Genomic DNA, 14896 nt, shown 5'->3' with positions numbered 1-14896 from the left:
TTCTTAAACATTATAAAGATATCGACCAGACATCTCACCAGGTCTCCTTAGAAACAATCAATGAATTTCTTCAGGAATTGCCAATTCCAACTTTGGGAAATAATTTTAAAGAGCTGTTGCTAGCCGAATTCACGAAGGAAGAACTAGATGCGGTTATCAGCTCTTTGCCCAACTGTAAAGCCACTAGAGAGGATTGCCTTCCCGCAGAATTTTTTAAAGCATTCTCTACAGTACTCTGCCTCGAATGTTTAAGACTTGCAAATTCTTTATTACAAGGTGGTGACCCACCAGTATCTTTCCGTATGGAAGTAGTGATCAGTATTTTAAAAAAGATAGTGAAAATATGAACTCTTGTAGGCCAATAAGCCTTTTAAATACGGACTATACATTTTTTACTAAACTCCTTGCCAATAGGCTAAATAAGATGGTGGGATCACTTATTGGGATAGATCAGTGCGGTTTTATAGCGGGGAGACCGCTCTATACTAATACAAATTTTTTATTAGAGGCACTTGATTTTTTTAAATATTAATAAGGTTGAGGCACAGATCTATTTTTTGGATGCCGAAAAAGCATGTGATCTTGTTTCTTGGAACTGTCTTTTTACAATTTTAGAAAAGTTCGGCTTCCCAAATGAGTTTATATTTTTCTTTAAACAACTTTATAGGAATTCTCAGGCGCAAATTTTAATCCATTCTGTAAATATAGGGACATGGCAAATAGAGGCACCAGACAAGGCTGTCCCCTCTCCCCGATTTTATTCGCCCTATTTATAGAGCCATTAGCAATTACAATCAGGAAAAAAAGTGCCCATACGGTCCCGGTTCAAGGAATGACAAACATAAAATGATATGCTGAGGACATTGTTCTTTTTTTGGACAAAAAGATAGATACCCAGACGGAAATTATGAAAGTTTTTGCAGACTTTTAAAAAATAATGGGTTATAAAATCAATAAGAAACAGAAATTATATTATGCAATTGCGGTGTGAATTCTCTTATTAGAATTTAGACACATACAACACCCGTCCAAAGAGGTATTTAGGATCTATCTAACAGAGAAGACCTTTCTTGCCTAAATTATATTCCATTGTCAAAAAAGGTGCACTCTCCAATAACACGATGGAATCAGCTGCTGTTATCAATAATAGGACGAGTTGCGTTAATTTGAATGTCTATTCTTCCGCTGTTTAATTTTCTTTTTAGTGCAGCTCCCTGCGCAATACAGACCTTTTTTTTAAAGAAATAGACTGTATGTTCCCCTCTTTCCTATGGACAAATAAGGTACCAAGATTGGCACCCAGCACTTTAAACTATCCTGTCGCAGAAGGAGGACTATCTCTTCCGAATATCAGAAATTATTATAATGCGACATTTGCACATCAGTTTTAGATTTTTCTTTTTAGATCCTCAAGAGGCAGATAACTTCATGAAAAAGATTCTAAGGGAGCATAACATAATAGACCTTACAAGAGTTACCAAGTACCCTAAAAAAGTACGTTACAAGACCCTACAATGGCTACTTAAACAAAAAAACTCGGCTCTTAGCACACTACGATATTCTAAGAATCAATATCTCAACTAGGCTTTCGAACATATGTATGTATGTGTATGTATGTATATATATATATGTATGTGTGTGTGTGTGTGTGTGTGTGTATATGTATGTATGTGTATATATGTATGTGTGTGTATATATGTATGTGTGTGTATATATATATATGTATATATATATATATATGTGTGTATTTATATATGTATATATGTATAAATCAGGTTTGTTAGAGAACAATATACTAAGGTTGTGGGAAGAAAATAGGTATGTCCAGATCCAGGATTTCACCAAGAGGAACTGTTGGAAAACTTGGGCGGCGATTGAAAGGGGGCATCAACATCAATTTTAAAGTGGTCATTTATTAGATTGAAACCCATATTGGAAAAGCTAGATATGGAAAGCCTGCGCTATAAAACTATTATCAGCGAAGCCCTTAATTGCCCCACACAATGTAAGATTAGTAACTGGATTAAAATCTTTCATTATATGAAAAAGTTAGGGACAGATGGAAGAAAAGGGAAGATATACAGATTTTTAAACCAACCTGGAATAGGCTTAATAAGTTTAATGAAGTTATATTCAGAGGGGCAAACTTTAAACGCATGCAATACTATTCGAAATGGTTGATATATAGGACACCCTCTTTTCTTCATAAAATATACCCGCAAATAGAAGATAAATGCTTTCGTTGTGCAGAGAAAGGAACCTGGACACATATAATTTGGGAGTGCCCAAAAATCCAGAGTTTCTGTGAGGAGATCGAGAAATATCTTAAATTTTATAATTGATCCCCTCGTCTCACTTGATATCCACTGCAGTTTTGGGCTGCTCTCCTGCTAGCTCTGCACACAAGGAAGACTGGTTTATTGCAGCTTTAATAGCGAGAACCCTAATCCTGCAACTTTGGAGAACAGAGAAGGTACCTACCTTTAATGCATGGAGGGCAAAACTGTCTAGAATACAAGAATTGGAAAAGAAATATGCCATAAGATCAGGAGCAGTAAGAGTATGAGAAATATTGGAGTGCATTTGAAACCTAGGATAACATCTTGTAGTTGGTATAAAAGAATAGAACATATCTTTAGGTATTTGTTTGGATATAGCACTCTGCACTTTACCTTAATGTGATCTCTTTCTGCACTTTTGTTACATTTGGTATAAAAAGTTAGGGCTCATATGTACGTATGTATCCTGATTTAGCACTTTGCACTTTAATTTATTATGATCTTTTTCTGTATTACAGGAAGATCGCGGTTGCACTACTGAGTATCTCGAAATGAATATTTATAATACTGGAACACTTTGTACTTTAGACTTAAACCAATCTTTCCTTTCCTCAATATTTTGAAATATGTATTTATATATGATATTATTGTATGTCGTAAAGTCTATGACCTCTCAAAGAATTTTTTTTTTAAAAGAAACGAATAACCTCTTAGCTTCAGGTTTACTACAAACAGCTTAGAATGTTCATCATTTTGACTCTGACCTTGCAGCTGACCTTTCTATTGAGCATGGCAATGTGAGCCTAGCGTCTCCATCTCCCTGCTTCATTCTACAGCATAACAAAAATCTACCTCAAATGTAAAAGGAAATGAAAGTGCCAATTTCAAAGCATGTGTGGATGTAACAAAAAGGGCAGTGGTAAAGGGGGCTCCGATTAATACGTTATGAGAAAACAAGAGGGTCTGGATTGTGAATTGCATCTTCCTAAACCTAATAAAGCTGTTGAAAGATGTTATAAGACCTTTAAAGAAGGGATTCAGGAGCTACCATGATGGCGACAAGGTAGGACGCACTGTTCTCGGCTCCGGCCCGCCTCCTTTCCGGCACAGCACAGGCCCCCTGGGGCCCACATAGCCTGGGGTGCAGTAGTAGTGGACCGAGGTGGATACTGGACGTGGCCGAAAGTCCGACTCCCGTCACTGGCAAGAGGCCGCTCTCAGCCCATATCTAACAGGGCACCTGCAACGCCTGAAGCGGGAACCTCGAAGTCTCCCACAGCCACCAGGGATGAACCCATCACAAAGGCCTTCTTCACTCTTCCTAACCCTTAGGGAGGACATTCAATGGGTGAAGGCGGAATTTGCCTCTGAACTCAGAAGTTTGCAGGGACGTGGATGAAGTGGGTGAGAGAGTGCCGGCTCTCGAGGAAAAAAGCGACGCCACAGTATCCGACATCACCCTGCTACAGCAAGAGGTCATCCGACTTCAAGATCAGAATTTGGACAGGCAAATGCACATGGAGGATCTTGAAAACCGGTCCCGCAGACACATTAGGATGCGCGGAGTTAGGCCCTCAGATGACACCCGGGATCTCTTCACATTCACGCAGGACCTCTTCCGCCACATTCTTGGGGAATCGCAGGACACGGATGTTGTGCTGGACAGGGTGCATAGGGTGGGGCCGCCACGTGCCCCTAACGCTCCCCCAGCGGACATTTTAGTGTGCGTCCAGGACTTTAAGATCAAGGAAGCCATCCTTGCTAAAGCAAGAACCCTCCATCCCATCTCATTCCAGGGTCACTCCCCTGTGTTGCATCAGGACCTGGCTCTACTTACCATGCAAAGGCGGCGGCAGTTCTGCCCAGTGACTGAGCAGCTCCGACAGCAGGGCGTCTCATATTCCTGGGGGCACCTTTTTCGCCTTATCTTTCGCCATGAAGGTCGTCTACACCAACTTCGCTCCTTGGTGGAAGCATGCCGCGTTCTGGTTCTAGCGGCGCCAAGCGAGGACGACTAGGAACGCAGCATTACCTCGGGACCTGAGATGTCCCCATTGGGATGGCAGCGCCAGATTAGACGACGGCGCCCTTGGCGTCCACACAAGGCGGAGATTGCCAGAGGTCGGCAGGAGGCCCTGACGGCTGTCACCGAAGCTCTCACCGGAGAAGATTCCACTGTCAAATGACTGCCCCACTGCATTGTCCCTTCCATTTGTCCAATTGCTGGTTGAGGGAGGGCGGTGGGAGGAAGATGCCTCCTTTTGGTTCCACGACGACCTCCACATGGTTGAATGACCAGTCGTCTCAGGACGGCAGACTATTTCGGTTTTTTGGTAAAAGTTCTTGGGTTTTGTTTTTGGGTTTGGGTTCCCTCGTCCACCTGGCTCTTATGTGTTTCGCCCCCAATAGGTTCCCCGATGTCTGTTGTGACATACGACTCTCTTAAAATCCTTACACTCAATGTGAGGGGGGGTCGCCCACAAGACATATGCGCGACTGGATTATTTCCTTTGCTCCTCATCCCTTCAGGCCCATGCACTAGACGCTGACATACTGACGGCCTCCCTCTCGGACCACTCCCCTGTCCTTGCTACTTTTCAGGTCCCGCGCTGGCTGCGCCCTTGCAGACACTGGCGCCTGCGTGACACACTGCTACATCTCCCACCAGTGATTGCCCAAATTCAGAAGGCCATCACGGATTATTCACCCTTAACGCCAACTCCGACACTTCCCTAGTGACTCAATGGGCAGCTTTAAGGGCGGTCCTTAGAGGAGAATTCATAGCGATCTCCTCAGCTCACAATCTGGAAAGGGACCAGAAGAGAGCGGAACTCACACAGGGTTGCAGAACTTGAGCAGCTGCACCAACGAACCGGCGCTTCTCGTGCATGGCGCCAGCTCTGTGTGGAACGGAAACAGCTGGCTGCGCTGGACCAAGACAGGGCCAAATATGCGGCCCTTAGGCTATGCCACTCCTATTACCTGGGGCGGGGGAGGGGACAGATGACTCTGTCTCTTCGCGAATAAATTACGTGAGGCCAGACAGAGGGAGGGAGTCAAGAATATCCGGACACCGGGGGGGGGGGGGGTGAGCTAATGTCCGATGACTCAGATATAGCCGAAGTCTCTTGTGATTTCTATGCGGACCTCTACAAGGGAGACCCTCTAGATCTCCAACGTAGCGCCGAATATTTAGCAGCTGCTGGAATGCTTGTCTCAAGCACAGGCGGACCACCTAGACAGGGCTATACAGATAGAGGAAGTAATCTCCGCGATCTCCCGCCTTAAAGTGGGTAAGTCACCTGGCCCAGACGGCCATACGGCAGCCTTTTATAAAACCTTCTGCAACCAATTGGCCCCATCTTGACAAGACTGTTCAACACTTTTGAGCAATCAGGAGCGATTCTGGGTGAGATGCTTGAGGCGACTGTGGTCGTTATTCCGAAACCAGTAAAAGACAGGACGGCATGTGGTGCGTATAGGCCTATATCACTACGTAACGTAGATCTTAAACTTTACACAAGCATTTTAGCGGCCCGCCTGGTGCCATATATGGCCCAGCTGGTCGAGCCAGATCAGTCCGGTTTTATCCCTCAGACAGACCAGTGACAACACCAAACGTATTCTACACCTGATAGAAAAAGCGTCCCGCACTCAAGGCGAGTTCATGCTCCTGGCCATCGATGCGGAGAAGGCATTCGATAGGGTGCACTGGCCTTACCTGTATTACACTTCTGTTCTTCCTTTGTAATGTCAATTGACCCGCTCCATGCTTATTGCCTGTGGTAATGATGCGTATTGCGACCCAGCGGTCAATTCCGCATGATGATAGAGGAGCCGAGGGTCTTGTTTGTCCTACCTGTTTCAAATTCAATAAAGAGATTTAAACCATAAAGAAGGGATTCAGCTAGCCAGGGCAAACCACTCTGGTGAAAAGAGGAACTACAAACATTTTTGCTGGCAAACTGATTGCCTTCGGATGTCACCACAGGTAGGACACATTTTGAACTATTCGGCAAGGTAGAAAACCAGGTGCCATGATTATTCCTGCATCGATGAGTTGACAAAGGGGTTGGTGGATGGCTGAGGTGGAGCAGGAAAGGAAAGATGGCTAAAGAGAATAACATCTGGGTAGGAAAAAAGCTATTAAAGAGTAAGGAAAGTTTAGGGCACTGGGTGGGTGTGTAAAGGCAGTTTTATTGTGCTGCATCGTCAAAGTTTACGAAACCATTGAGAGTATTTAAGTTGTTCATTAATACTTTGAAAACTAGTGATGGGAGAATATTGGATTTAAATTGTTTATGTATGTGAAAAGGGGAGTGAGGGTGGTGAAACTTGTATTGGGGAAAAGAGGAAGTTATGGTAAGATCTAATGGTGGTTTTGGATCAGTAATGTCAGATCTGAATGCTACACAGATTTCTTTTTTCAACTGCTTATCTTTAGGTCTATATATTGGTTTGAAATTGTACTTGGGGCGCTATGTTTAGCTGTATTCTTTTAGTATATTTTAATTTACTCTTAACCCTTTGTATTCTGTCAGAATGTAAAAATTAAAGATGTGGCCAAATGTTACTAGCTTAAAGCTCATGTAATTGGTGCGGTTTTGCACGCGCCCCTTTCAAGCCCTCGTTCTTGCAATACATACAATAGGTAAATGATCTCACTCCTCACACATTGTGTCACCTCAAAATCACAACCACTGTTGAGGTAGTGGGATGGAAGCCCCCACACCCTCCCCTCGTCAATCCTCAACCTTCAAAAGTAAAACCACAGGTGACCTACCCTCCAATCACATCCTTGCCCCTTTTCGGGCAGTATCTAAAAGCACAAAGGATCAGTTTTTCTGGTGCCAAAATGCTCAATGCAGAACCCATGGGGTTTTAAGGTCTGCTCTCTGGCATTTTTTTTCAAAATCTTATGCAAACCGTGGGGTGGGGCGCAGGAGGGGTGGCCGAAACACCACCTGCCCCCTTTACATGTGGATGGCGCTTCCCCCTCAAAACGATAAATACTAAAAATGCACGTACACGTGAATTCTGGTTTAATAGCTATGTAGCTGCTATGTAGTTCTAAATCAATTACGTTTCCATGTACTTTGAAGTATCCATTGTTATTAAACAGTTGATACCTCCTCTAACATCTTTATTTTCAGCATTTAAATACAATAATATAACCATGTGAATGATGGCGTTGGTTCAGTACTAAACACATACCAAATTAATTATATGTATTCTTTCCTATACTATGTAGGATTCAGAAAGGCACCTCCCAGAGTACATGGCCGCACCATTTGCCGCATCAAATGTTATATGTTCATTAAATCCTTTGGTCAAGTTATCCGGGCGCTCGTGATTACTGAGTTAACCTTGCCAAGGTTTTAACCTGTGAGATTAAAAGGGCCATCCAGTTGAGAGACAATTGACCTAGTTCTTCTAGTCGAACAATCGCCAACAATAGGCACTCAAAGTTTCTTTGTTTGACATCTGCTTTGGTTTTGAGATCTGCTGTGACATTCACAGACGACCCCTTTAATTTAAAAAAACGTCACTGTGGTTGGAGTGTTGCAATACTTGCCTTTTTTTGTGTGCATTTTTTTCCATTGAATGCTCTCTATTAGTTGTAGTAAACTATTAATGTTCTGCCGTTTTAAAAGATTGTTTACGAAAATCTTATTGAAAAGCTGATTTAAAAACGCAAATTAACAGTCCAATCTTTTCCCGAGGCAGTTTGTGTATAAAACCAAAAAAAGAAAGCATTGCACTACATTGGTGAGATGGCTTGATAATTGAAGGGTAATATTACACATTTGTTTTTTTTCCATGTTCTGTTCCTTTGCTGACATGCATCCATCTGTTTTAAGAACCTTTGAAGATATCTTACATACTCTGTTTTTGCACTGCCAGGCTTTCCTCGTTGCCATTGTAGTACCAGACCCTGATACGCTGACAACTTGGGCAAAGAAGAGGAAATTTGAAGGCACATATGAAGAACTATGTAAAAACAAGGTATGTTAAAGTGTTACTTTATCCCACACTCAACGTGAGTGCAAAAGTACAAATTTAAACATATTCCTCTCGCAGCCTTGCTCCTTTAAAAAAAATGTATGCTTGTTTTGGTTCAGTGGGACCGTTTCTTGCTTGTCCGTGGAAATTTCTGTATGTTTACATTTCGAGCAATCAGATTATCAATATTGTGTCTGTGACAAACCTTTATCACACTTTTTGAAGACACTTGGATTGAATATTTTTTCAAAATATCTTTTGTCCCATTTCTGCTAAACTGGGATTTAATCTGAAAGATCCTCTATTAATTACAAATACTTTTGAGATCAGAAATGCCATAAACCAGTGTAATAGGAATAAAGCTGCAGGACCAGATGGTGTTCCTATTGATTAAACCGGACCTGTGAGCCCCTTTTTAGGTCTCGCCTGAGCCAGCACATGTGATGCTCTGGCGAGACTTTTAGTTAGCGGGCTTCAAAAAGCAGACCACAGCTTTTTGTGAGGCATAGAGCGTGTGGTTACACGCACAAGCGCCTCGCTCCGTCTTGCTTAAACGCTCCTCCCCCTCCCCCCACCACAGAGAGCGCGTCTTGCGGCTGCGCATCTTGTTCAGGTAGGAGCGGATAAGTGTCTTTCTGAGCACCGCCTGGATCACAAGTGTTTGCAGTAACAGGCCACGTTACCTTATCCTTTGCGTCGTTCTTTCTCTAATTCATCTCTGCTTCATACCCCCTCTCCGAGTCACTCCCTGCCTCTCTCCTTCACTCTCCCTGTCTTGTCTCCCCCTCTATCCCATCTTGCAACCTCCTCCTGGCTCATCCATGTGCCCTTTTCACCACCTATTTTGTGATTTGGGCTGTTTGAATGAATATGTGCCATCAACCTTCCTCGCTTCTGTGAGCAGTCATCCTCCCTCACTTCAGTGCGCTGCCCCCCTACTTCACTTGTCAGCGGGCTCACCGCCTCACTTCTGTCTGCAGCTTCTCTGCCTTGCTATTAGATCGGTCCTCCTGTTTGTTAATCCTTGTGTCACCCAATGACCCACCACCAAGGTTCTTCACACGTGCTATCAATGCATGCTTCTGCAGGTTTACATAGATGTGCAATATGGCCTTCTTGCAGGTTATTTTGTAACCTCATGGCTGCAAACCTCAAACTCTGATAACTGTTCGGAGAGGGGTCATTTTGCAGCTCTTAACTTCAGAGGGACCTGCCCAACATTTACGCTATCATCGTTTAAAGGGTTGCAAATATCTCAAAGGATGATGGCGATTTTTGCCTTGTGGTGAAAAAAATACGAACCAGAAAGAAAAACAAACAATATACACACCATGTTTAAAATGGAAGGTTTTAAAAGTAAGTACTGATTACTATGTTTGTTTAAATGTTTGTACTTGATGCCAGTCACACATTCCCATGTGAAAAACATACGCTTAACTTTAGTTCTAAAAAAAAAAGACCAAACAGAATAGAAACCTTTTACATGTATATTTGGTTCTTATAGCAATCATGCATCCCAGAGACCTCTTCAGAGCGCAAATATAATAAACTCATAACCGGATCAAAAAACCCACATAATGCCTCGCATCATTTAATGAATCACAAATAATTGCTTTTAGCTTCATAGGTTTTCAATAATCTCAACCTGAGGAGTTTGAAATATAAACGATCAAAGTTAAAAGTGCATGGCTTCTTGAATCTATTTGTTTCATTGCATAGCAGCTCATATACACGAGTTCATTATATCACACTTTGGAAATGACTATATTTCTAAGAGCTTGTGATCTGGTCAGCTGCAGAATGGCTGGTTTTCCGACTAATCCCCACACGAGGCTTCATCACACATCTACAGAGTGCCAATGCAGGCCTATTTGGTTTGCCAATACTTTTTTCCTGATGCAGTTTTACATCCACAAAAAGACCAAAAATAAAAGAGGAAATGGTTACTGCAATGGCAAAAACAAAGGGAGGCAACAGTGAAGCGAGCACGGGTGGAGGGGTTAAGTAAGCACTAATGAGCCACCTGACCAGTGGGGAGGAGGGGGAGCACAATGGAGTAGCTGAGTGGGGTGTAAAAATAACAAGCATTGGCATAGCCAATAGGTCTCGACTTTGGGACCTTATAAGTGTTTAGTTATCCAGCACAATATCCTTGGTGCAATCAAGTGTTGCATGGCTAAACACTTATAGGGTCCCAAAGGCGTGACCTATTGCCTATGCCAATGCTTGTTTAACCAATGATTTTAATGCAATAGCTAGTGCTGGACAACCAGAATCCCGGTCGAGCTCAATTATAGTCCCAATACACAAAAAAGGTGATGGGTTAATCCCCAAAAATTATCGGCCCATTTTGCTGATGGACAGCACTGCAAAATTAATGGGTTGGGCCCTACTAAAAAGACTAGAGGATTGGGCCAGTCAAAGAAAAATCCTGATTCCGGTGCAACATGGCTTCAGGAAACACAAAGGCATGGTGGATCAATGTTTAAATTTGATTGTCCCCAAATATACCTTAGCTAAAATAGGCACGCTCTACATGGCCTTTATGGATTTGACAGCAGCTTTTGACTGAGTTTCCCACCCCCAATTATGGCTTATTAAGGTAAAAATGGGCATTTATAAAGCCATCATCTCCTTTATAAGACCACTATGCACAGGCCACAGCTTGTATACGATATGGAAATAAAGGGAGAATGTGCAAGGTGGTTTAGATCGAAAGAGTGGTCAGGCAGGGGTGTGTCCTTGCCCCTCTTCTATTCGCTTTGTATACTAATGGGGTGGAGGCCCCCTTACTTTAATCCACTTTAGATGTCCCCATGATGAATCAAACTTCCATTCCCAGGCTCATTCATGCAGATTAATCAGTGCTAATTGCCCAGACTGGCTTGGCACTGCAGAAACTGATAACTGAGTATGTGTCTTTTATGGAAAAGCTGAACCTCCGTGTAAATGAAGCCTAATCATTTGTGCTAGAGGCTGGCCAACAGGCAAAGAAAACCCCTGTCCTTCAAATAGACGGCCGCAAAATTGAACAAATAGATACCTTTTCGTATTTGGGAATGCTGTTTAATAAAACTGCCACTTGGAACCATATGATTGACAACAAACTTGTTTTTAGGAAAAAGTATTAACACAATTTTTTGTTTTATTGAAAAATTGGGCGCTAAACCACTAGGTGTTATAAAACAGATATATAGGGCTAAAGCTATTTCTGTTGCCTCATGTGGAGGAGCCTGGAGATACACGAACTCAGTCACTTCAGTCCACGGAAGACACTTTCTTGAAAAAATTAATAGCCCTTCCTAGAAGCTGTGCTTCTGTTAATTGCCACCTTGAGCTAGATGTACCATATGTAATCGACCAGGTCTGTCTAGCACCAATCCTGTTGTGGCACTCAATCTGGCAAAGGGAATCATTACACTTAACTCCAAATATCATTAAGGATTGTCTGTCGCTTGATAAAGCTCATAAGATGCCATGGATCTCGTATGTTCAACGTACTCTCACTACTTTAGGTCGACAATATCTTTTAGAGACCACATCTACTTGTGGGTTAATACCTAAAAAATTAATTAAAACTAAATTTTTCGGCAAAATGGAAAGAGTAAGATATGCATATAATAACCAAAAAAGAACGGTTTTAACGTATTTACACATACCTGTTATCCCTGAGGGAACAGCTTTAGATCTGTCATTTGTAGCAAACCTTCAGCATCTATTTGTACTGTTGAGGTTCAGATTAAACTTTCCACCCTGCATGTTGGGCTATCCTTTTGGTATCTACTCCCAACAAGCTTTACCTTTTTGTCAATGTGATCCAGATTCGACTCAAACTGATTTGCACTTCCTGTTTTTCTGTAAACACTATGCACTTTATCCAAAAAATGTTATAGCTCCAATCGTGCAAGTATAATTTTAGGCAATGTCAAGTAGCGTTATATTTTTTGCAAATGTTACAGGATCGTTTTATCTGTATAGTAGCGTCTTTTTTTTATCTTTAGCGATAGAAGCAAGAAGGCTTTTGAAATCATTTGGATCCAGCTATCTGTTAAATGTGTTTTATCTGATTCCTTTTTTAATGTTTCTTGTCTATTTTATTGTAAATTGTGCTCGGAGCTTTTATGATCTGTGCTTTTTAGATCGAATAAAGTATTTTGATTATCACACTTCACTTTTTTAACAGGATGTTAAAAAAGCTATTTTAGAAGATATATTGAGGCTAGGAAAAGATGCCGGTCTAAAATCATTTGAGCAGGTAAGTTTACTTAAAAAGATGTATATATATATTTTTTTTTTTTACTTGTTTGAGATGACTTGGTATGCTGTTCCATGATTTTAATGTTCAAACATTTGTAGTAATATGGCATGCAACATTTTCTGATTAGATACATAAACAGCAATTACACTATTTTGTATGCTGAATCAATATAGATTCACTTTTCATGGATGCCAACAATGTCCTTTTCTGTCACGTGACTAGACTAGAACTAGGGCTCTGATACCCTGAATATTGGCAACATCTTTAGAAAATTTGGTTTATGCCATTCGGTAGGTCGCAGAAGAGTATAGAGGATCTGGTGTATGAACAGCTGGAGGACAAACCCTCACAGATTCAGGTCCTTTCATTTTCTTAATCCAATTATGGATGATGTATCAAAATCACTAGTATTGATCTTTTTAGGGCTCCAAAATCATGATGGTGGGTGATTTAAAAGTTTTCCGTCCACGTGTCACTGATTGTGACCTCCAACCTGTGAACACCGGGGAGTTTGGTTACATAGCCTGTGAAAAAAACAAGATGAAGACGCTTTGGCTCAAATTGTAGAAAAGGTGCCTGCTGTACACCACACCCTCTGTACCGAAGCTTCAGCATATCATTCAGTTAATGAGGAGCATGATGCTGACCTCTTCACTTGGGCAGTGATGGATATTCATCCTCCAACGCATCTGGGCACTCACTGCCTTGCTCAGTCAAAAAGAAAGTGCAGAAATAGTTGACTCCAAGATGAGATGACAAGGCTTTAGAATGTATAAAATATAGCTAGTATCATTTGAGTTTTGGACAGTAAATTCCTAATTAAAAGCAATAGGGCTGCTGGGGTTTTCCCCATGTTCTCTATAATGTCCGAACCCCAGCGGCCCTATTGCTTTTAATTAGGAATGCAGAACATGTGCCCCTCTTTGTTTGGTATCCTACATCTGGAAAAGGACCAGAATGCTGATCAGCTGCAGCAACATGAGAGCTTGCCAGGAACTGGACTATAGTCTACGAAGACAGTAGGACTTTGGTTTGCTGAAGCATGGATACTGTGTGCAGGTGTCTCTCCTATGTGCAAGATGACTCCCGGAGCGTGTGGCTGGCTACAGCCCAACAGAACATTCACTTGGGCCCAAGCTTCTCAGCATGGCGATAGAGGGAGATGTTGGACTTGGAGGTACAGTGTTGATTCTCAGGAAGTAGAGACTACCGGAGTGCAAGATGTCGTTCTGCCTCTTTGGGACAAAGTCTTACAGAAATACAGGGCTTTCATTACATCCGGCTATGATCACATCCCGTACGTACTCCTAAACCACATAAGCAAGGCCCTTTCTGGGCGTCCTGGTATATTCCGTGTTTACTGGGTGGTATATTGCAGGTGTACTGTAGCACTAGTTTCTCATTAACAAAACATTATTGCTCTTCAGTTGCATAAGTTGTTACTTTTGGGCACTTGCTTATCTCGGAGTAAGGACCACCAGTCAAAGCATACTTCAGGAGGCATAGGGGTTATAACTAACTTTCAATATGACACGGTAAAAAAAAAAGAATTAAACAAATAAGCCTGATAGTATGGATATCTAGTCAGTGGGGTCTTTGGAAAAGAGTAGAGGACTTATTAATCAATAGTGAAATTTTAACATAATGGTGTTAGATACCCACAGAAAATCACAATGTGATAGCATATTCTGGGGCTGATGTCTGATTGAAATGTTATAGCTCCTTGGTTCATGGTGCTAGATTTCTCTTAGCATCACACCTGTAGCCAGTGCTAGCTTATTGGGCTTGTTACCGTTGACTCAGACGCTTATGTCTCGTCTTTTGTGAAAAAATTTCTCCTGCAAAAGACTTGGGAAAGGGAAACCGATGCAGACTCTTGGTAAACTCTGGTCCTGAACCAACCTTTAGTCCGACACTGGTAGCCAAGGCAAAAAAGTGTCATACCCAAAAAAGTACTCTCAACAAATCACGTAAACATCAAATACACAATCCTGTAATGCAAGTAAAACTCCCTTAGAGAATTTGCTAATAATCTAGAATGTCCCAAACTGGCACCAGTTCAGCTAGAGCAGAGTCTACAGTTAACAGAAGTCCAGCAATGGTTAAGGACACAACTGGTCCCAATGCCTTTTTAATGAGACCACTGGAAAGGGCAGCCAAGATCATGCTCCTGAGGCCCAACGCTGCCTTTTATGTTTAGGGGAAGCCTAACCGGAATAAAGGAACACATAAGAAAACCCAACCACTGATGTTGAGCAAAATAAGTGTCAAATTTCAGTCATGTTGTCAATAAGCCACCCCAGGTCCTGGTATAAGGCTAAGTGTTTAACTTTACTAAAACACCCTATCCAAAAAC

At 42.0% G+C, this 14896-nt stretch overlaps 1 protein-coding gene across 9 annotated transcripts in view; it reads left to right on the top strand.

Moving 5' to 3' along the window:
* The window catches only part of ACSL1 (acyl-CoA synthetase long chain family member 1), a 511045-nt gene that overhangs the window by 486115 nt on the left and 10034 nt on the right, over positions 1-14896 (top strand). For all 9 annotated transcript variants that reach the window (XM_078678020.1, XM_078678028.1, XM_078678025.1 and 6 more), the window contains exons 19-20: positions 8184-8285; positions 12466-12537. In XM_078678020.1, coding sequence (XP_078534146.1) covers positions 8184-8285; positions 12466-12537 — 174 coding nt within the window. The remainder of the gene's footprint in view (positions 1-8183; positions 8286-12465; positions 12538-14896) is intronic.

Source organism: Lissotriton helveticus, chromosome 2_2 (assembly GCF_964261635.1).
Source record: "Lissotriton helveticus chromosome 2_2, aLisHel1.1, whole genome shotgun sequence".
In the NCBI taxonomy this organism is placed as follows: Eukaryota; Metazoa; Chordata; class Amphibia; order Caudata; family Salamandridae; genus Lissotriton; species Lissotriton helveticus.
The sequence above is the reverse complement of the archived record's forward strand: the minus strand, read 5'-3'. Positions and strand labels throughout refer to the sequence as shown.